The sequence below is a fragment of the Netta rufina genome, assembly GCF_964035555.1.
Source record: "Netta rufina genome assembly, chromosome: 11".
NCBI lineage: Eukaryota > Metazoa > Chordata > Aves > Anseriformes > Anatidae > Netta > Netta rufina.
In genome coordinates, this window is record NC_140134.1 from 19,512,973 (window position 1) to 19,533,193 (window position 20,221).

At 42.9% G+C, this 20,221-nt stretch overlaps 1 protein-coding gene across 1 annotated transcript in view; it reads left to right on the plus strand.

Moving 5' to 3' along the window:
• The window catches only part of LRRK1 (leucine rich repeat kinase 1), a 75,149-nt gene that overhangs the window by 24,612 nt on the left and 30,316 nt on the right, over nucleotides 1-20,221 (plus strand). Inside the window, exons 7-16 of the mRNA XM_084293640.1 lie at nucleotides 6,150-6,376; nucleotides 6,460-6,587; nucleotides 6,851-7,014; nucleotides 7,567-7,704; nucleotides 11,145-11,257; nucleotides 12,405-12,481; nucleotides 15,824-15,953; nucleotides 16,488-16,600; nucleotides 17,471-17,685; nucleotides 19,733-19,897. Coding sequence (XP_084149766.1) covers nucleotides 6,150-6,376; nucleotides 6,460-6,587; nucleotides 6,851-7,014; nucleotides 7,567-7,704; nucleotides 11,145-11,257; nucleotides 12,405-12,481; nucleotides 15,824-15,953; nucleotides 16,488-16,600; nucleotides 17,471-17,685; nucleotides 19,733-19,897 — 1,470 coding nt within the window. The remainder of the gene's footprint in view (nucleotides 1-6,149; nucleotides 6,377-6,459; nucleotides 6,588-6,850; nucleotides 7,015-7,566; nucleotides 7,705-11,144; nucleotides 11,258-12,404; nucleotides 12,482-15,823; nucleotides 15,954-16,487; nucleotides 16,601-17,470; nucleotides 17,686-19,732; nucleotides 19,898-20,221) is intronic.

The following is a 20,221-nucleotide window of genomic DNA, read 5'->3' on the forward strand; positions in this document are numbered from 1 at the left end:
GAAGCTTTACTACATTTCATGGCTATCCTGTATCTTTGTGGACCAAGGATATTCTCTAAATCTCTATTCAAGTCTCCTTTATTCAGAACTGATAAATGTCTCACAGCACATGCTGTTGCTGCTTTGTAGGGCAGCATGTAGTAGCTTGTATTATTTGTACAGCTATTCAGCAATTTAGCTATCAGGCATCTTTCATTTTTCCCTTCAGAGTATAGATTAACTGAGGTTAAATAGGAGCATCAGAGCCCCGAATTTTCAACAGTTACAGCTTTCATTGGGTCATAAAAATTGTGTGGTAAAAAACGTTAAGGTAAAGTTTTCGATCCAGGCTCTGACTGCATGAATCCCATTGCCAGTTGAGTATCTGTTTGCTCAGCTTGTAACATTGTGGGGTGTTGATTCTTCTTTGGTGTTAAGTAAAAATAAGCAGAGAGGGTTTCAGAGCATTTTGAGCTTCTCCATTCTCTGTTTTCCTGCCAACATCCTGTCTCACTGGATTCCAGACAATATTGCGAATGGTAGGAGCTGCAGTCCACATATGTGAGCTTGACTTCATTAGGTTCAATCATAAGATTGAGAGCCCACCCTATGCCGTTCTTTGTTTCATTGAAAGGTGAACAAAAGGAAGCTAAAATGTTCCTGAATAACAGTTGATAAAACTCCATGCCTGTTTATAAGGGGAAAAAATCCAACTAACTAGATAATTCAGCTTGAATAAACTTTGGAATAAATGTCTGAATCACAGGGAAGAAGTCTGTTTTCCATGTGAACTTGCTGGCAATTTTTAACTTAGCTGCTGTAAAAAATGACTCAGCCTTGCTCTTGTCACACCCTGAGCAAAGAAGAGAGAAGTCTTAAAACATCAGCTAATTGCCAGAGGAGCCTGGTTTAAAAAAAAAAAAAAAGAAAAAGAGAAAAAAAAAATAGAAAAAACACTTAGAAACTTGACCTTGATTCTTCAATTGGCTGTTTATTTTTATTATGTTACATATTCAAGGTTTTCTCTTTGAAATAATTTTGGCAGCCTGGGCCAAATTCAGGAACATTTGTCCTAGTTTGTCTGCCGAGCTCAGGTCTCTGGGAAGTGACAGTCATGCACCCTTTATAATTTTTTAAAACAAGACTTTGTGACAGTTGCAAACAAGCTTCCTCAGTGCTTTCTTCATAACCGATAAAGTTGGTGAGCGTCGGTCTTCCTGAGTAAGCCCTGTGATGTATTTTTCACCGTTAGGAAGCAGAAGAGGATTGTGCAGAGGCGGCAATGGGTCTGGCAGCCAGCTCAATGTCAGAAGTTCTCCTCTTGGACAGAGCAGGCCAAGCAGGGATCATTTCAGAACGAGCCCAGAATTTCAGCAGGACTCGTCCCATCTGTGCTATCTCTGAGTGAAAACACTGCTCAGTTGACCTCCAGTTGATTTCACAGTAGCAAACGCTACCAACTATGCATAAAATGTGGTTGGAGAGCCCGGGTTGGCTGCCATGCCTTCCAGGCTGCTGTTGTGGTGTGTACAGTGCTGCCCTTCCTGAGGCAAGAGGAGTTACATCTCATTTTTCTAATACCTGTTTCTCCTTTTTTTTTCTTCTTCTTTTTTTTTTTTCTGGTGTATATTTAACCCTATACCAAGCCACTGTCTTTCTTAGCAGAGGAAGTGCTCCATTTTTACAGGAACAGGTAGGAAATGCCGAAAGTACCCCCTGCAGTAAGATGGCTAGGCACGGATTCCAGACTTTGATAGGTGTGTTGTAAGCATGGAAATATTTAACTTTCCAATGTGTGCAGCGTTTGATTTTTTTGTGTGTGTGTGTTCCATCATGGACTGGAAAAGAGATTAAACTGCTGCATTTTCCCAGGAAGTGCTTTGCTAGGATTTCTCGCATACAAATGTTATGTATATGTGTGTGAACCTCCTCTGATTTCTCTACCCACTGCCTGGCTAATCTCAGTTACATCACCATCGATACAGAAATCTGCAGCAGTTCTGCCCAGGGTTTGCAGCAGCATTATCGATGAAGTAATTAGATCACCATCCTCTGAATATCCTGCCTACAGCAAGAGTGAAATTATCTTGGGGCCCGTGGTGCCAGTTAGGAGAAAGGCACAACAATCCCCTTACCAAACTGTCATAAATTCAAGTTAATACTTCCTTTGTATATGGAGTTCATTGCCCCAAAACAGTGGGGTTTCTTGCTTCTGCACAATTTCTAGTCCCTTAACTTCCTTCTAGTCCCTATCTCATTGCAGCCCTTGCTTAGGGGCATAGCTGGCCCTCCAGTCTGCGGTACTCATGCAGGAGAGACGCTGTCACAGCCAGGCTCCAGAGCAGGAGGAGGAAGAGGAGGGCTGAGCACAAGGTGCTTATTGCTCAGATTTGAAAAGCTGCCCTGCAGTGGGTTGGATTTCACCGTGTTGTCTGAGGTTTTAGTAGTCTCTATCCGAATTCTGCAGTTATCTTTCTATCGCATTAAATACCCTGAGGCCAGGGCTCTGCATTTTTGAGGTAAATGACATGTGATAATCTAAATAAAAGTTGAGATAAGTATCAAAGATGAATATCTGAGAAGCGGCAGAGGCTCATGGTCCTGTAGGAACCTGCTCAAAGCAGGCTGTGTATCTTAATATCACTGCGGTTAGTTGGGCTGCTCAAGGACAAGTTCTTTTTTGTTCTGAAATGAGAGCCTGGGCCTGCTGTAGGGAGCATCCATTTGAAACAGAGCAGGAACAGAGGGAGAGGATAAATGCCAACAGTTCTTTCTTCTGATTTATTTTCTTGCAGCTTTGCTGAGAATAGTTTAAGCAAGAAAAAGGGGAAATTTGGGAGTTGGGGTGTGTAGTACGTTTTTCCTCCTTGCTCCCCTAGGAGAAGGGGCAATGTTCCTATTATATGGACTGGCAAGCAGAGCCTGGGTAACTTGAGCCAGTGACTGGTGTTGCACAGGAAATTTGAGGCTCTGGAGTTTGAATTCAGGAACTCAACACAAAGAGCCTGCTTTCTCCTGCGAGGTGGAAACCAAATGAGCAAGCCAGCTCAAGGCCTTTGTTCCAATTACTGCCAGAAATCCGTAGCCCTACATGGATATATGCACCCTGTGTTGACTGAAGGACCTGCGGATATCCTCTGGAATGGAATATTCACCCTGACTTTTGTCTGGAATTCTGCATTTTATTGCTTCTGCATGAATAGGGGAAATACGTGAATAGTTCCTCCACTTCTGAAGTTCAGTCTCCCTCTGACCAGTATATTTGTGGTGGTTATAGGAGATAAATGATGGTTCCAATAGAGACTGTGAGACAAATCCACCTTTCTGGGTCCTGCACTGCTGTGTTAGCAGTTAAAACTCTGTTGCAGACCCAGTGTCTTGACGATGATACGGGTAAATGGGAAGACCCTTACTTGGCAGCAGTTGTTTTTGGAGCACGGAGATGTCTGGAACTGCTGCCTAAAAGCTTGGATTTTCCCCTACTTATTGTGGTTTAATCCCCACACCCATTTTTGGCTGAATCTCACCATAGCTTTTGACAAAAAAAAAAAAAAAAAAGTCTGCATTCTTGGATAGGAAAGAACAGAATGGAATACTCACTGCCAGCCGAGGTTGTTAAAATGGCTAATTCCCTGTTAAAACATTTCTCACATGCCTAGGCAAGCTGTGCTTGCATTCTGATTTCCATAGCGGGGTCTTTACACCTTTCTCTTCTAGCCTGAAGAAGTCTAGTAAAAAATCCTACCCCCAAAAAAATTCTATTCAAAAATCCACATGGCACACATTTAGTAGGGTATTGGGTCCTCTCTGAACTCTTTCTGAGAGTGGGAGGTTTTGTGGTATGTGATTTTGCTAATGCAGAGCGTGTGATTTTACCCAGCGCTGTTAGGTAGGACTGTGATGGGTTTGTTTCTGTACCAGCAGAAGTCGTGGTGGAGATGTACTTGCCTTGGCATAAGCCTTTTGCTGGCATCACTACGAACTGCAATATGGTATAACCTGCATCAGTAGTAGAATTTCCTTGCTGATTAAGCTGTATTTCTATTAGGGACAATTTTAACTGATGTAGGATGGAACTACAGTGATGCTGCCCCCCTCCTCTCCCCACCAATGTGTTCCTCCCTGCACTTGCATCAGTACCATTGTAAGTCTGGTTTTGGTCACCATAGCTGGGAGCTAAACCAGCTGAAAATTCTCTAAAATACAGAATAATAGGGTTAGAAGTGCTCTGAATATGCTCAGAAGTGTCTGGACAGGTATCAGTACCACTTGAGGGCTTTGTAGTGTAGAAGTGGCTTTCTGCATTACCTGGGTTAAGGTGTCTGGCTGCTATTTGGAGTTCTTGGGGTGATCCAAAGCACTAGGAAAAAATAGTCAAGTGTATCAGAACAAACGTGCTCTTCCCTGGTGAGGTTTCCTTATGCCAGAAAAATCTTCTAGTGTGTTGGCATCAGTACCACATCCTAGCACAGGGTACCTAGGAATGACTTTATGCCCTAAATCCCAACTGATTGCTGTCCTGTGAAGAAAACATGCTGGCTCGTGGGCCGTTACAGCTGAGAGAAAATTGCATACAGAGTTGAAAACAAGATTTTGTAAGTGGAAAGCTGTTAAATATTCAGGCTTGGAAAAGCTAACAGTAAAGCAGAATTTGTTTGGTTCAGGGTAACTCTGTAAGTCTGCGTAATTTGATTTCCTGTTGCAGTTAGCTTGGTGTGTTGTGTGTGGGATGCCTTGTGGCACGATGGTGAATGTGGCTTTAGACAGCTTGTTCTCTCTGCCTTGGTTTCCCCAGTGATACCATGGACATAATATTTCCATTCATATGTATTGGGCTGTCCTGAGGATTTGCTAGTGAACATTTGAAAAGCACTAAATATGATTGTTATTAATTTCTAAAAAGTGCAACTTATTCCATCCTCCTACATATTTACCTGTGCTGTCTCCATTACTTGGATTTCTGAGTCTCAAATAAGCATTTGAGTTAGACCTTTGTTTCCTTTTTTTTTCTCCCTTCCCCAAATGTATTCCTTTTAATTTTAATTTTGGAGTTAAAAATCTTAAATGCTAAATACTCGAAATTGAAAAGCAAATTAAACTTGCTGTCAGGTTCTTGCTGCCTCCTGGTGGTGAATTAATGATCAGTTCACTGAGGCTGTTTTAGGAATGAGTTGTGTCAAAACCACTGAGTTTATGAAAACATTTTGGAACTAGCGGATTTAAAATGAGTATTTTGCATTGTAGATCTCATTGGAAGGCAATGAAAAGATTTTGAAAGTGAAGCCTTGGGTTGTTTCCCTGCATTAATGGCCATTACGTGTTTGTGTTTTCTTCTGTCTGAGCTGGAACCTGAAATAAGTAGTTTTTCCATCCACAACTTCTGTTTTATTTTTTTATTTACTTATTTTCCCAAAGAGGATAAAATGACTTCCTCATATAACTGTCAAAAGCAGCAAAATATTATCTAGAAAGGAGGTGACTGCCAAAATCATCTCTCTCAGATAATAAAGTATCTTCCTGAATTATACTGAACAGACTTGTAATGTTGAGAAATGCTTTACAGGAGAGTGTTTGCCTTTCCCTGTCTGTCCCAGATGTTGCTTTTCAACATTTAATGTTAAACCTAAACCTTCCCAGAACAGCGCTGGGCTGCTGTTGCTGGAAGGTTTAGGATGGAGGAGTGGTGCCCAGGTATATATTAATTATTCCAGCAACAGGCATCCTCGTGAGAAGTCATCATCACGCTCATAGACCTATCCATGCCCTCTTAACGAAGACCCAGGAGCTTTTCAGATGCTGGCTGCTCCACAGGGCTTTCCCTGGAGCTGAGAGGGGTGGTTTTGGGCAAAGGCAGCTCACCCTCCGTGGGGCAGACCAGAGCTAGTGTTGGACAGGCAGAGAAGGCCTGGTCCTCTGCCTGCGCTTGGTCGTGGTCTTGGGAGTGAAGTCATGGAGCAGCTATATAGTGCGGGCTGCTGATATCCAGGCATGATTTCATCTCTGAGTCAGTTCAATTCCTAGAAGCAGATTGGAAAGTGAGCAAAATGTTTATGCCTGGGCTCTGATCTGCCAGATTCCCAGCGGTGCAACGGGCCGAGAGCAATCAAGCAAGAGGGCTTTTACTAATGTGGTTTTCCCTTCTTTTTTTTTTTCTTCTCTGAAATATGCAGGCTTTGTGTGTGAACTGGTCAAACCTCAAACTGCCCTGGGTGGATCTGGACTGGCTGATTGATATTTCCTGTCAGATAACGGAGCTTGATTTGTCTGCCAACTGCCTGGTCTCCCTTCCATCCGTGATCCCATGGGGCCTGATAAACCTCAGGAAGCTCAGCCTGGCTGACAATCAGCTGACGGAGTTACCCAGCGTACAGTCATCCGACGAAATTATATGTACAAGGTGTGTGTGCTGGAAGTCTTTGGCAACAGGAGTTTTTGCTAGCATTTTGTTGATGCCTGACTGAGTAATTTCTGTAATCACAGGTTGCTCGAGGTCGATGTATCCAGCAACAGGCTCTCTACTCTCCCTTCTGGATTCCTACATCTTAAAAACCTTAAAAAACTCATCGCTGCCAAAAACCATATGGAGAAGTTATTTGACGAGGAAAACAGTACGTGCAGTCCCTTGTTATGCTTGCATTTCAAGGTCTGATTTGTAGAGGAGAACCCCAAACTGTTATAATAATGACTTAAAGCCAGTATTAGCTACAGATGCTTAGCATCTCTCAAGTCTTTGTCCAAAGAACATGAAATGCCTGTTTATTTTTTATCCCTCATGATATCTTTTGGCTCTTGTCTAGCGAGTATTCATCATCTGGCTGGATGAGACTGCTCTCATGCTTACACCAAGCCTGCAATGCTTTGTGTTTTCCAGCAACTAATTGGATTGGCTTAAGGAAGCTGCAGGAGTTTGACGTCTCTGACAACAGGTTGGTGGAACTTCCAACGGTTTTTCTATACTGCTTCAAGTCCCTAAACATACTGAATGTTTCCAGAAATCAGCTGAAAGTGTTTCCAGATCCCTGGGCCTGCCCCTTGGTAAGTCAAACTGCTCTGTCAGAGTCACAGGCTGTAAAAGCTGTTGAAACAGTGCAAAATCTATGCTGTGATGCTTACAAAGCTGTCAGATGTCTTAGGCTAAAAAGGTTTTTATAGAACAGTCAGCCTTTGTTCAAAGTTAACTTTGCCCAAGCCCATGGATAAATGAGGCATCCATACCTGCACGTTACTGTCACTTTATTCATTATTACTACAGGAAAAGTTAATGACAAGACCCTGTGGATAGCAGGAGAACAGTATTCTTTGGCACAGTGTTTATGATTGAAAAGCAAGTGGAGATGGTTTTCAAAATAACTTTTGAAATAGTTTTAGCCCAACAAAGGATTTGCCCATCAATTAAGTGAATGCATCTGCTCAGCAAATACTCTGTGCCTGCATGTGCGATAGCTTATCTAGATCAAAATATCTGAAGAAGTAGCCTGGAATGATTGTGTTAATGCCTTAAATGCATGACATCTGACCTGCCTGATTTTCTAAAGAGATGATTACTACTCTTTGGGTGTTTTTTTTTTTTTCTTTTATGTTTTCCAGAAATGTTGCAAAGCATCTAGAAACTTACTGGAATTCCTACCTGACGCATTCACTGTTTTCTGGAAAAATCACCTCAGAGAACTGGATTTTTCTGAGAACTCGCTAAAAGAAGTTCCACTGGGACTCTTCCAGCTTGAAGTAAGTGTCATTTCTTCCCACCTTGCACATATTTCTCTTAATACCTACTCAGAGCTCAGTGTCATAGTGGTGACTGCCTGCTAAGGTAGGAGACTGCCTGCTGTGTTATGGTCATGAATGCAGCTGTTGTGCAGAGCCTCTGAGCACCCCAGGAACCCCATGAGTGATTACAGTCCGGCCCTCATTCAGTGTCATGGCATATCTAGATTTTGATGCAGGTCTTTCAAGAATTCTTTGGATGTCTTTGATTTTTGGGAGCACAATGCAGAAGACAACCACATAACAAAGGTTATAACATGGCTGCATGTTATAACCTTTGAAATACAAACATTCTCAAGTGTGCTCACAAATAAATATGTGTTTTTGTAATCTGGCACACTGGTGCTATGTGGTTAAGTACTAGTTGTTCTCTGCTGCTATTATGATTTGATATGATTTGAAAATGGCATATTTGAATGCCCTTAGCAGTGCTACTTGACATCTCTTATCTTTAGGCTTGTGCAAATTAAATAATTCTTCCCAGTGGATGGCAGAGACCCAGTTTTACTTCAGAATTCTTCAGAATCTGTGGCTTCACACAGTTTTGACATGAAACCAAGCAGAACTTGGGGGTTTCCTCCAAGGTTCCCTTCTAGATTGTGAAACTCAGTGATGTAGACAGAAACAGAGGTAAATATTTCTGCAGAAGTATGTTAGTTTTTCACTGCTGGCCTCTGTGGCAGGGATGCAGAAGTGATGGTTCATATCCGTGTCCAGTTTGGATCACGGCAGTCTGCTGCAAATACGCCTCTTGCTCATGCCTAGAGGAGTGCTGAGGATCATTTGCTGCCTCGGTTGTTTCTAACGATCCCTGTAGATTTGTGCTTGCTTTTTGAAAATTGAAAAACATTTGTTTTCAATTGGCATTTCTCCTGAAATGGAATGAATCCTATGGACTATTGTCTCCAAAACTTTTTTTTTTTTTTTTTTCTCTGTATGCATTAAAAATAATCCCCCTGGGTGGGAACTACCATGGTAGATTTTAAATGCCAAATGATGCTTCAAGGGCACATTTCCTTGGCTGCTGCTGCTCAGAGGCTGCAGAGGGATATGAAGGTGCCAAGCACGGGGCATCAGAGAAGACCTTAGTGCAATCCCTACTGATGATCTCTCTTTAAAGATAGAGAACTCTGCCGTAACTAATGCCAGTTTTTACCTGTATCTCTTCAGATTTACTGTCACAGAAGAAATAAATAACAGGTATTTTCAGTCCCGCCGGGGCCAGACTGTATTGAGCACCTAAAGTCCGTGCCTAGATCAGCTGTGGCTTGGTCTACTCCTTGATTATAGAATTCATGTCAGTGAATAGGGTTGCACTTGCACTCCACCCCTCCCCAACTTAGTTCTGAGACTAGTTAGCTTCTCTTGAAGAGACCTGACCTGCGTTGTGTGGATGTGTTCAGGTAAGGCTGGTCAGCTTTTCTACCTCACGAGCTGACTGAGGCAGCCTAATCTAGATGCTGCTGTCCCTTTCCTCTGGTATAATCTAACACGCCAGGGCTCTTTTTGCATGCCGCAGCAGCAGATTTGAAGGAAGCTGTATGCTGCTGCCATTCTCTTAATTCTGGAAGCGCTCGTTCCCTTCCTGAAAGGCAACAAAAATGGAGAAGTTCGAGATGAGAGAGAAGAGGCAATTGCAAAACAAGGACCGTGGATCTCCAGAATTAGTCCTGAAGAGTCGCAGCCAGTTGAAAGTAACTAATTTTCCCCCTATGGAGCAAGCACATAAGCATTGCATATAATCCCACCAGGCGCTCAGCTCTCCTGGAGCGTGGCCTTTGTCAGCGTTTGTGGGAGACATGTAACGTGGATGCAGCCGACTGAAAATGAAGCGTCCCAGCTAGACCACACAGAACTGAGTTTGTGCTAATTCTGGACTGTGCAGCCTCCCTTCCCTCCAGCCCCCTGCTCAGGGATATTTCGGGAGAGAAGTTTGAAGCATTGTCATTGAACGGCCTCATGCTGATACTTGGAGAGAGCTCGACACCAGGCGCCAAGGGAGGACCGTGTCTTCCTTCCAACAGGAGGTCTGAGCCAGCGGCAGACTGATGATGATAAAACCATTGGCTGTCAAGACAAGAGTGGTGGGGAGGGTTTTAAAAGTTTGCACAGTTCTCCAACCTTTTCCTCTGGTGGTTCGCTCTGCATATTTGCAGTTTTCCATTTCACTTCACCTTCCTTAGGTCCCACCAGGGCCCAGTGCTGCACCTCTCCTATCACTAGAGGGAGCATTTTGCGCGCTAATTGCCATTGCAACCACTGCTGGATGTCCATTGCTTTTGTCACATGGATACCTCCTATTTTTTCCATTTGAGAAAAAGGGAGGAAGGCCAACAAGGCTTTGTGAAACGCTGTTAATCTTGCTTGATGAAAAGGGGCATAAACCTTTTATATTATGTCGAGCACATAAAACATTTAACACACTTGAAGCCAAAGTCTCTGCTGGTAAAACAGGAGTTCCATGAGGTATAATTCATTAATACTGCTGTACTTATGGCATGAGATAATTTAGCTGATGATTTGCTTATCTCATTTTTTATGGGGGAACTTGCAGAATAAACCGGCGTGGAAATCCTACATAGAAAATTGTTTTTCAGCAGGAAATTGGATTTTCAGCCAAATGAAAATGCTCATTTGAGCCTTAACATTATTTTTAAAGACAGATGGAAGAGCAGAAACTTTACACATCTGAATGCGAAATGCATTTTTTCTTTTGCATTTCAGTTAAACTTTAAAGGAGGGCCTGTGTTTAACTTTACTGACGGTATTTGCAGCCAAATCCTATCTGTACAGTGTTAATGGTATAAATCAGCTTCAATTCTTGTTTTTGAAATTTCTTCCTGGTGTGAGGAGAAAAAAAAAAAAAGCAGGTGAATTCTGTAAATCACAGAAAGGTGATGTAAATCCTTTCAATTTTAACAAACAAATAATAACAAAGCAATTGCAAACTTTTCTTGCGTGAAATAGTTCACATCTTTCACGTTGATCTTATATATATGAAACAGGTATAAGCCCATTCTGACACTAGCTTGCAGAGACATAAACGAATTCTCATCCATATGTGGCTTACTGTGTACATAGATCATGCTGTTCTTTTCCATTTGGAAGGGTTTCCTTACTAAAAGTAAAATGTCCTCCTAAATGGGTTGTTTCCAATTGAATCTGTCAGCAAGTAGACTAATAATCTCCCCAAACTAATAGTGGTATTGCTTTGTGCAAAAAATATACTTACTGTAGACAGAAATGAATTTTTTTTTGCATGCTAGGCAGGCTGGACAGGATGTTCTGATGAAAAAGATGTGCTTTCTTCTTGTTTCAGTTCTTTAAAAGCCATGCTAAAAAATCTCTTTCTGTGTGTTTGATATACTTTGTCTTCTAACTCCAAGCTACTCTCCTTTTAGTCTTTGGTGTCCCTGAAGTTGCTGGGAAATCAGTTAGCTGCATTGCCTTCACAAGATAAGTGGAATTGCAAACAGCTGAAATCACTGGATCTTTCAAAAAACCAACTTGGGAAGTAAGTGTGGTGTGATTCTTTTTTTTTTTTTTTTTTTTTTTTTTCTGAGAAAACAAAAGCTGAAGAAATTATAGCAAAGCCAATCCCTTGTGTAATACAAAGGGTGTCAGTAGTGAATTAATTACCTGCAATGAAGGCGTTGACATCAGCATACCACGTCTCCAAGCATATTGTGTGTCTGTGACAGTGATGAATTATCCATTACTGCTTCTTTAGATGCTTAGCAGACTATATCATTTATTAAATAGATTACTGATAATGGCAGTTTAACTTCAGAACATGTAAGAATTTCTTTAACCCAATGTGTGGCTCATCACTACAGATACTACTTGTGGGGATCAGATCTTAACCATAAACCATCTGGCTGGGCTGCAGTTTGCAGTTAGTGTGGGAGTATTGTTTTGGAAAATATGAGAAATCTTTGTTTTTTTGTTTTTTTTTTAAATGGAAGTGTAAGCAGCTGCAAGTTCATAGAGCATACTGACATTAATAAGGTCATCCAATGAAAAGGTGATGTTCTTCTATCTAGAAATTGCAACAGGGATGTTTAACACAGAGACTTAAAGGTCCGTTGTCTTCTCTGGAGCTGCGTTTATCTGTGTTATACTTCTGTCCTCCCATCTGGGTGACTGCCCAAAAAAATTTCTGGAGTCTTTATGAGTTGCTGTGTCAGTTGCTAAGGTCATATTATCATTTTTCAGCCTCGGTGTGTTTCCCTAGTTGTGTTGTTGGGTCTCCTTGTCAGAGACTCTCTGGCGAGAGCAGGGAGTGGCAACAGGTCGGTTCTCCAGTGCTCCTTGTGAAGCTTGTTCAATTTGCTGTTTGACAGGCTACTTAACCTTGACACCCATAAAGCTGGGGGTCAAGTGCTCTCGCCCTGGGAACTGAAAGCACAGCCTTGCAGAGCTCTGTTAATTTGCCAGAAGAAAACCATTGGGCCTGGACAAGTGTTGGTGGAGTCTAGCTCTGTGATAGCACAGCGGGTTTCAATACTATCAAAACCAGAAAGGAACCCGTAAGAAGCGTGCTGTGCATCCCACAGCCTTGGGTAGGGTCCAGCTCTGCTCTGCATCTGTCACAGGCACAGTTCTCAACTGCCACATCTAAGCTCATTTTCCCACATGTTGCCATTTTGTCTTGCTGACAGGAATGACGAGGGATTTAAAACGAAGCGGATTCCCTTTTTCACCACGAGGAGCAGGGTGCGTTGTGGCCCAGAGGCAGGTAAGGTGCACAGCAGTGCAAACGCTGAGAATGGGGCTGAGGTGGGCTGTGAAGCAACAGGAATCTGTGGAGTTTGCCTGGGGGGAGATCAGCATAAACTCAGCTGCAATTTTAAGTGCAATTGCACTTAAATAAAGAGAAAATGTGTTCAGATAAAAATATTTCTAAAGAAGCAGTGCAGCTGGTTCATATCATCAACATATGAAGGTAAAGAATGGGTAAGACCTGTTTCTTTCAGGGAACTTTTATTCTGTTGGTGAAAATTATTCTTCTTAGCCAGAGCACTAACTGGTGCATTGAAGGGAAACTAAGCCACAATTAGTTACTCTTAGGATTGTCTCTGTTGTTGATTTTGCAAATAGCATGTTTTCCCCTGTCTCTGTGATTTGCCTCTGAAGTTTGCAGCAGAGCACAGGAGATATCCTGGATTTAACGCACATGAAACACCAGACAGAACAAAGAAATATTTGAATATATTTTTACGGGTTCCTGCTCACTGTGAGATTCATCTGCATTTCTTTTTGTTTGTTTGCTTTATTTTAAATCGCTTGGAGAGCTTTCTCATTCTGAACTGCCTGCAGAATGACTTGCTCTAAAGCAGTCTTTGAGAATCACGGCGTGGCATAGAGCTGGCATTTTTGTGACACACAGCAGAGCAGTCCTCAGCTGCTCATGGGATTGAAAGGCCTTCCTGCAATTGCTTTCATAGTGAGTTCCCCTGAAAAATGTGCATTTGCATCAATGTGAATAGGTAAAACTGGTCAGTGCACCGAGTTATAATAAGGAAATATGTATAGCCATAGTGGTGTTTGTCCTAACGTGCAGTCTGTCCATCTGGGAGGCAGAGGGCCTACCTGGAGCTCCAGGTAAAACTAATCTTGCCCCAATTCCTCTGTGAAAGTAGAGGCTGCTGTGCAGCAAGTCATGCGTGTGCACCCAAATGAGGAGAAAGGGTTGGACTATGCTGTTTTGCAAGTAGGAGATGGAAAGTTGGAATGGAAATGCTATAACATCAGTGAAATCCTGAACATGGAAGAATTGGAAGGAGTTTGAATCTTGCCAATCTATAGAGTCTTGACGTATCCTGGACCTCCTGTGTGAACAGCTACCGCAGCTCTTCCCAAGGGAGAGGAGGGCAGAAGTAGTAGGCAGAGTGCAAAGGGCACAGCTAAAACCAGCTCTAAAAGGGAATTGCTGTCCTAATGGAAAGTTCTGCGTGCTGCAAACCCAGCATAACCCCTCTGCATAAGGCAGGAGAGGATGGACTCTGCAGTTGTAACATTTGAAAAACCTTGGCACCTAATAGCCTGGTGAAACTCCGAGCTGCCTGAGGTTGCCTTGGGTTGTGGCAGGGCACAGGATAGCCCACCTGGCTGGTGCCATGGTTGAATAGCCACAGAGACAGAGCAAAGCCAGCTCATCCTTTTCTCTCTGTTCCTGTGCCAAGTATAGCTTGGTGAGACTAGAGGATGTGGCCAAGAATTTAAAGAACAAGAGAAAACAGAAGTTGGAATACATCAGCAGCTCACAGAAATCTCCTAGCGAGGTGGGGGGCAGGTTTCCATATGATTTTACCAACAAAAGTGTTTACACAAGTCTAGATTATATAAAGAGAAGAATTTATGGATGCTCACTGTACCTGTTTGATAAGTCTCAGAATAGCTTCTTGCACACGCACGTGGTGTTGGTGGCATTTACTCATCCAAAAATATATTTTCAGGATGGGATTTGTTTTAATTTTTCTACAGTTCTTTAAGGGAAAATTTGAGCTCAAGCCAGAGGAGTCATAAATAACTCATGAATAAATAATTGCAATTCATAAACACCTTGAGCTTGCTTCCAATACAGTACAGTCCTTTTCGCTTTGGGCTCTTTGGTGAATTGAGAGTATTGCTACTATTTTAGGTGTTTGCTTCTACGTGTCCAAGGGGGACTAAATCTGTCTGTGCCTAGGTGTGCACTGAAGAGGAACAATGAAAAGTTTAAGTCCAGCGATGAGCCAGAAAGGAAGTAAATTGAATCCATGAATAAGCCTGCTGTTCTCCTAAAATAATCCTAGAGATGATTTTTTATTTGAAAACTCAAAGGCAGACTGTGACACCCTGCCCACAGCAGACAGTCCTGTCACGTACGTGAACACCCCTGCAGACAGTGGGTCTCTATCTTCCTGATCATAGCTCAGGCCTGAAACGCTGTTAAAATTAGAACTGGGGAACTTTCTCCTGTGGAAACCTCTTCCATTTTCTTTTCTTTCTCTTTTCTGCCTAAATCTAGTTGCAGTTCCTCAAGCTTTCTCTGTAAGGGAGGAAGATCGTGGTGGAAGTACAACCGTTCCATCCTGGAGGAAGGATGGGTATCACATCTCCGAGCTGCTTTTACAGACTGCGGAGGCAGCAGATGGTGCTGCTTGTACTTTCCTAATCAGAGGCTCAAAATCTGCTTGTCCCTGTGTGGCCTAATTTGCCTTGACTTCACGACGCTTCGTGGTAGATATATGTGACAGTCTTAAGACAGCAATACAATTCATGGCAGCTTTTCATGCCACCATCCCTGGAGTAATTTGTGGAGCAAAACGATGCTCTTTGGAACCGGATGAATTTCCCTTTGTCTGATCCTTTCCAGCAACAGCAAGTCAGCCATGCAGTGTCGCTATTATTGCTTGGGTTGCTCCCAAAATAAGCTAGTTTCTGCTCAGCCGTGTAGGAAGGCTGAAGTGCCGTGAGATCCTGCAGTATAAAACGGAACGGGGGCAAACGCAGGCTGTGTGTTAGAGGTGACATAGGGTAGCCGTGTGTCAGCTGCAGTTTGGGTGTTCTTCTCTGATGTTACTGACTTGATTCACCATTTACTGCTCCAGGATGCAACATGGGGGCCTGAATGTAAATTCTGCCCAGTTTGGGGCTTTACTTGCACAACATGGAAAAAACATGTTGAGAAACACTTGCGCCTTTGGTATGCCCTTTCACTGCGAGCTGTTGGGCTGGAATAGGGGCAGTTGGCAAGGTGTTAGCAGCTATCCAGCAACGAGAAACAAAATGCCACTCGTGCTCTGAAGTATAGTTATCTTGGCAGGCCTGGAGTTCCTCCCTTGGCACCTCAGAGGTCCTGGAGATTGTCACCTTCAAACATGTGCATCACCATGGCTTTAAAAACTTGAGATGTGAGCGTTGATGTTTGGTCACTCTTGAAGGCTGTTTGCTTTTCTGCTGTTGCTTTGTGGTGGCTCCTGCCAAGGAACATGACCTCATGTCCTGCCTACAAAGTTAAGGTGAAGGTTCTTGGTACAGAGCCTTGGTGCCTGTTATGTTTTAAAGGTGCAGTTTCTTTCCTGTCTTGTTTCAGGTCCTTTTTTGGAGTTTCCAGCATTTCTGAGTGATTCTCTGGAAGTCCTTTATCTGAACGACAATCAGCTGGAATCTGTCCCGCAGTCCGTTTGCCTTCTAAAAGGTTTAACAGAACTTTATTTAGGAAAGTAAGTCCATGTTCTGGAAAAGCTATGCAGTATTATTTCCATGTTGTTTTAGTGACCAGTCTTCTGCGGAGCCCCACCCCAGATGTCCAGTGCTTTTGAAGTCAAAAAGCTGGAAATAGTCAGCCCCTTGTTAGAACTGTGCCCATCATTTGCTTTAGATAAGGAGGAAGCCAACCTTTTAAATTAGGGAAGATGATCTAATGCTTTGAACACAGGCCTGGGAATCTAGTGTGCCTCTAGTTAATGCTGGCTTTCTGCTGTCTGCTTCTATAGCGTTTGAGTCAATAATTCATCATTTTTGCTTATATTTCCTCAACTGTCCAATAAAGATGATTACACTTGTCTGGCCCAGAGGATAAACTAAAGTTATACATCACTTTTAGGATGAAAATTACTATTAAAGTGCTGAGTAGCCTTATTAAAATGTTAATGGAAGATTTCTACAAGGAGAGAATAGTGTAATCCGAGAGTCTGTGAGAGCAGCTACTTACACACAAAGCCTGGTTGTTGGTAGATCTATTTGTTTTTGTACAGTAACCCTGGTATCCGAGAGCTTCCTCCAGAGCTTGGACAGCTGGCTAATCTCTGGCAGCTGGATATCGAAGAACTAAGTATCAGTAATGTTCCTGCAGAGATCAGAAAAGAGGGTAAGTCTGATGCTGTGTGTGCTTTATGAAACTGAATGAACATTTAATGAAAATTGCATCCTTTTAATGGTCCCAAACAGGAAAAGACAGCGTGCACCCAAGTCCTTGTTGCAATTAACAACTGAAATTGCATAGGACAAAACCTCCTACACATATCTGTAAGTTTGATAGTCAGTGCTAATCTCTGCCTATAGGATCAGTTTAAGGTAGATCACATGTTCCAAGAACGACTTACTGCAAATGAAGTATTGCATTTGTATGCATGCTGGATACATTCTGTGGCTTGCTCTCTGAATGTGTATAGTTTAGGGTATTTAGACACTCTTTCTAAAGACTGAAGTGCTTAGGATCAGCAGTCACAGTCACATTGCAGTAACTTTATTGTAAGCTGCTAGGTTTTTGGATCAATTACAATACTGTCTTCTTTTTTGTGTGTTTTAATAAGAAAATCCTGTGGGAATGAAGTTATTAGGAATTATTCCTTCTCCAGCACACTGTTGAAGCCTAAATCTAATTTTAAGTAGAAACATAAAAGTAGAAGGAAAAACTGAGTATTTTCCAACACTAAATTAGTATTTTATGTTTCCTTTGAGCTTCTGAAGCATACGAGCCACAGCATTTGTTTCTCCTTACAGTGCTCCATTGTAGAGTCTCAAAGCAGTGACCTTTTTCTGGGGTCTCTGTCTCAGGTTTGTCCACTAGAGGTTTCTTTGTTTATTCTCTGGGTTGTCTCAGCCCACAGCGAAACTCCAGGGAAAATATTAATTCAGCTGATGTGTCTGCAGCAGTAGGTTTTGTGCAGTTCTGCTGTACATATGTACGTTTGTAACTGCTAACCACAGATAAAGCTTGTTTGCTTCCCCCCCGTAGGCCCTAAAACAGTGCTGGCGTACTTACGAGCCCAGCTGCGGAAAGCAGAGAAGTGTAAGCTGATGAAGATGATCGTCATCGGCCCTCCACGGCAGGGAAAGTCGACACTGATTGAGATCCTACAGACTGGAAAAGTCCCTCAGATGATGCACAGCGATGCCACCATACGTACAACGAAATGGGAGCTACCCAAGCCAGTGGGACACAAGGCAAAGGTGAAAAACAATTGAAGATCCTTAGCCCCTGTGAGATGCTTGAGCCTCGTAGTGACCCTTGGGGTCTGCAGTTGCCTGTCCTTTTACAACAAGCAGTTTCCCCTTACCTGTGAACCAGACCTCACGTGTGACCTGTTTAGAGCTGTCACAATTCCTCTGTTTCATTTCCAGTTGATATTAGAGGACAGTTTTGTTTTTCTGAGAACTCAACCTTGACTTTTTGTCCTAAATGCTGAAAGCTATTTGTAGACTGCCTGAATTCTGGCTGTCCTAGCTCGGGTGGTTTTTGGACACTGATTTTGAGAGGATATTTTAAGTCAGCTTCCCTCAAGCAGATTGTCCTTTCGTTTGGGGCCACAAAATGGGACATCGTACCGAAAGCTGGACTCCCTTGATGTCAGAACTGTTCTAAATGTAAAAGGTGTGGGGAAGGTAGGATGCCTGACTTCTGGTTGTGATCTAGGGATATCTAAGGCATACCTTAAACTCCTGAATCTCAAGCTCCTCACCCAGGGGTTATGTTAACCCACACTGAACTGTTTTGGACAGCACTGAATTTATTCAAGTATTTGAGAGATTTGTAGGTAGCTCTGTCTACTGTTTGTATAGTACCACAGGGATTAGAGTGTGCAGAACTGATCCTGGGCTCTTGTCAGAACTGAGGGTGTGTAAATGCATGGCTCTCACTTCTCAGATGAGAGCCATGGCCACCAGGCTGTTTTGGAAGGGGTGGAAGAGCCTGCTGAGTTCAGCTATTCTACAGCAAAGAGTGCCAGGCCAGAGACAGAAAGAAAAGAGCAAGCGCAGCCCAACTCTTTAAAGAGAAGACTTTGATGGGAGAAGAGAGCTGTGGATTTTGTGTTGAAGAGCAATTGAATGAAACAAAAACCTAGACAGTGTCAAAGACCTGGAGTAGGGTCCAAGTTGCTGAGCAGGCTTTTGTCCCTACCTCTGAATCTGTCTTTCTATCCAAGCACCCTCAGCTGAAGGTCATTTGGATGCACAAGGCAGCCCTGGTGCTAGTTAGGGTTTGGTTTAAACAATATGGAAATTCTTCCAGCTGTTCCTGGGAGACTTCAGGCTGGGACTGCTAGATCAGAGCCATACCAAGATACTTAGACTGCTCTCTGAAATCATGGAGTAACTTGTCGTGTGGGATCAAGCAGTATTTGGAGTTGGACCAGTAAACAGAGCCCACTTGGAGTTACACGATGCTCTGAGGATGGTGGCTGGAGAAGGGTTTCCTGCTGATCCACAGCTTCTTGCTTCCCCGGGGTAAAATGATTTAGAGACAGAGCCTCCAAGGTATGCAGGTACTTCCTACTGCAGCTGGAAGCTCGAATACCATTTAAGCAGAGAGCTATTCTCCCTCTTTGTGCTGTTGTGGGCCTGCACTGAGGAATTGGTGCTGAGCTACTCAGAGGAGAACCAAAGCTGGAGAGACTTCCATTCACACGTTCCCCTGAAAACCAGCAAGTCTGAATTACAGTGAGCTGTAATTCGTGCCCATCTCTGCTGTGGCATGCGCACGTCAGCAGCCTCTGAGTGACAGGCAGGAAATGTTTGTGAAAGGCTTGAGAAGCTTCCCACCTCCCAGGCACCTATATTTGGGGCTGAGCTCTGTGGAAATGATTTCAGCAGGAGGCTTCCTGCTCCCCCTCGCAGCGGCAGATAACTAGTTTCGGCGGTCCTGTTAAGTGTGGCACAGACGAGGATGAAGCAGTTTCTATTCAAGATGCAGTGAAATACAGGGCTCAGAATGAGACCCTTGTTTGTGCTGGAGAATCCACAGCATTAACTGGAGATTTACCAGCATCAAGGGCACCTCTATCATTTTAGCAGCAAGTAATTAGTCTTGATTTCCTGTGGGGAAGTAGTAGCCTTGCTTAACAATTGCTTGTTGATTTTTCTTTCCTGGAGGCACAATTAGGACATTGAAACCCTTCTTGTGTCATACATTATGCAGGCATAGGTTTATGCTTCAGCTATTATCTCCCTGTGATTTACTGCAACCGTTTGATTTGAACACTTCTCTTTGTCTAAGTAGGTTGATTCAGTGGAGTTCAATGTCTGGGATATCGGAGGCCCAGCAAGCATGTCTACAGTCAATCAGTGTTTCTTCACAGACAAAGCATTGTACATAGTTGTATGGAACTTGGCACTGGGGGAAGAGGCTGTGGCAAACTTACAGTTCTGGTTGCTGAACATTGAGGTAAGAAGTCACTGGTGGGCTCCAGGGTATCTGTTTATCAAGTAGTATCTCAGCACATAGATATGTGGTATTACTGAGTCTTTTTAGTCTCCTCTTAGAAACTCCACAAACTATGAATTTTGCATAGCTTTTGGAATTACTTCTCCATTGCTCAGTAGGCAGTATCACAGTATTTAATGGTTTAAATTTAATTTCCTTTGTTCTCCCTCGCACACATCAGAGAATGAAACAAAAGCTGATTTATAAACCCTTGCTAAGTACATACTTATTTTGGAATTAGTATTTGACCACACTAAGCTCTGAAGAAGTTTTGAAGCACCTTCT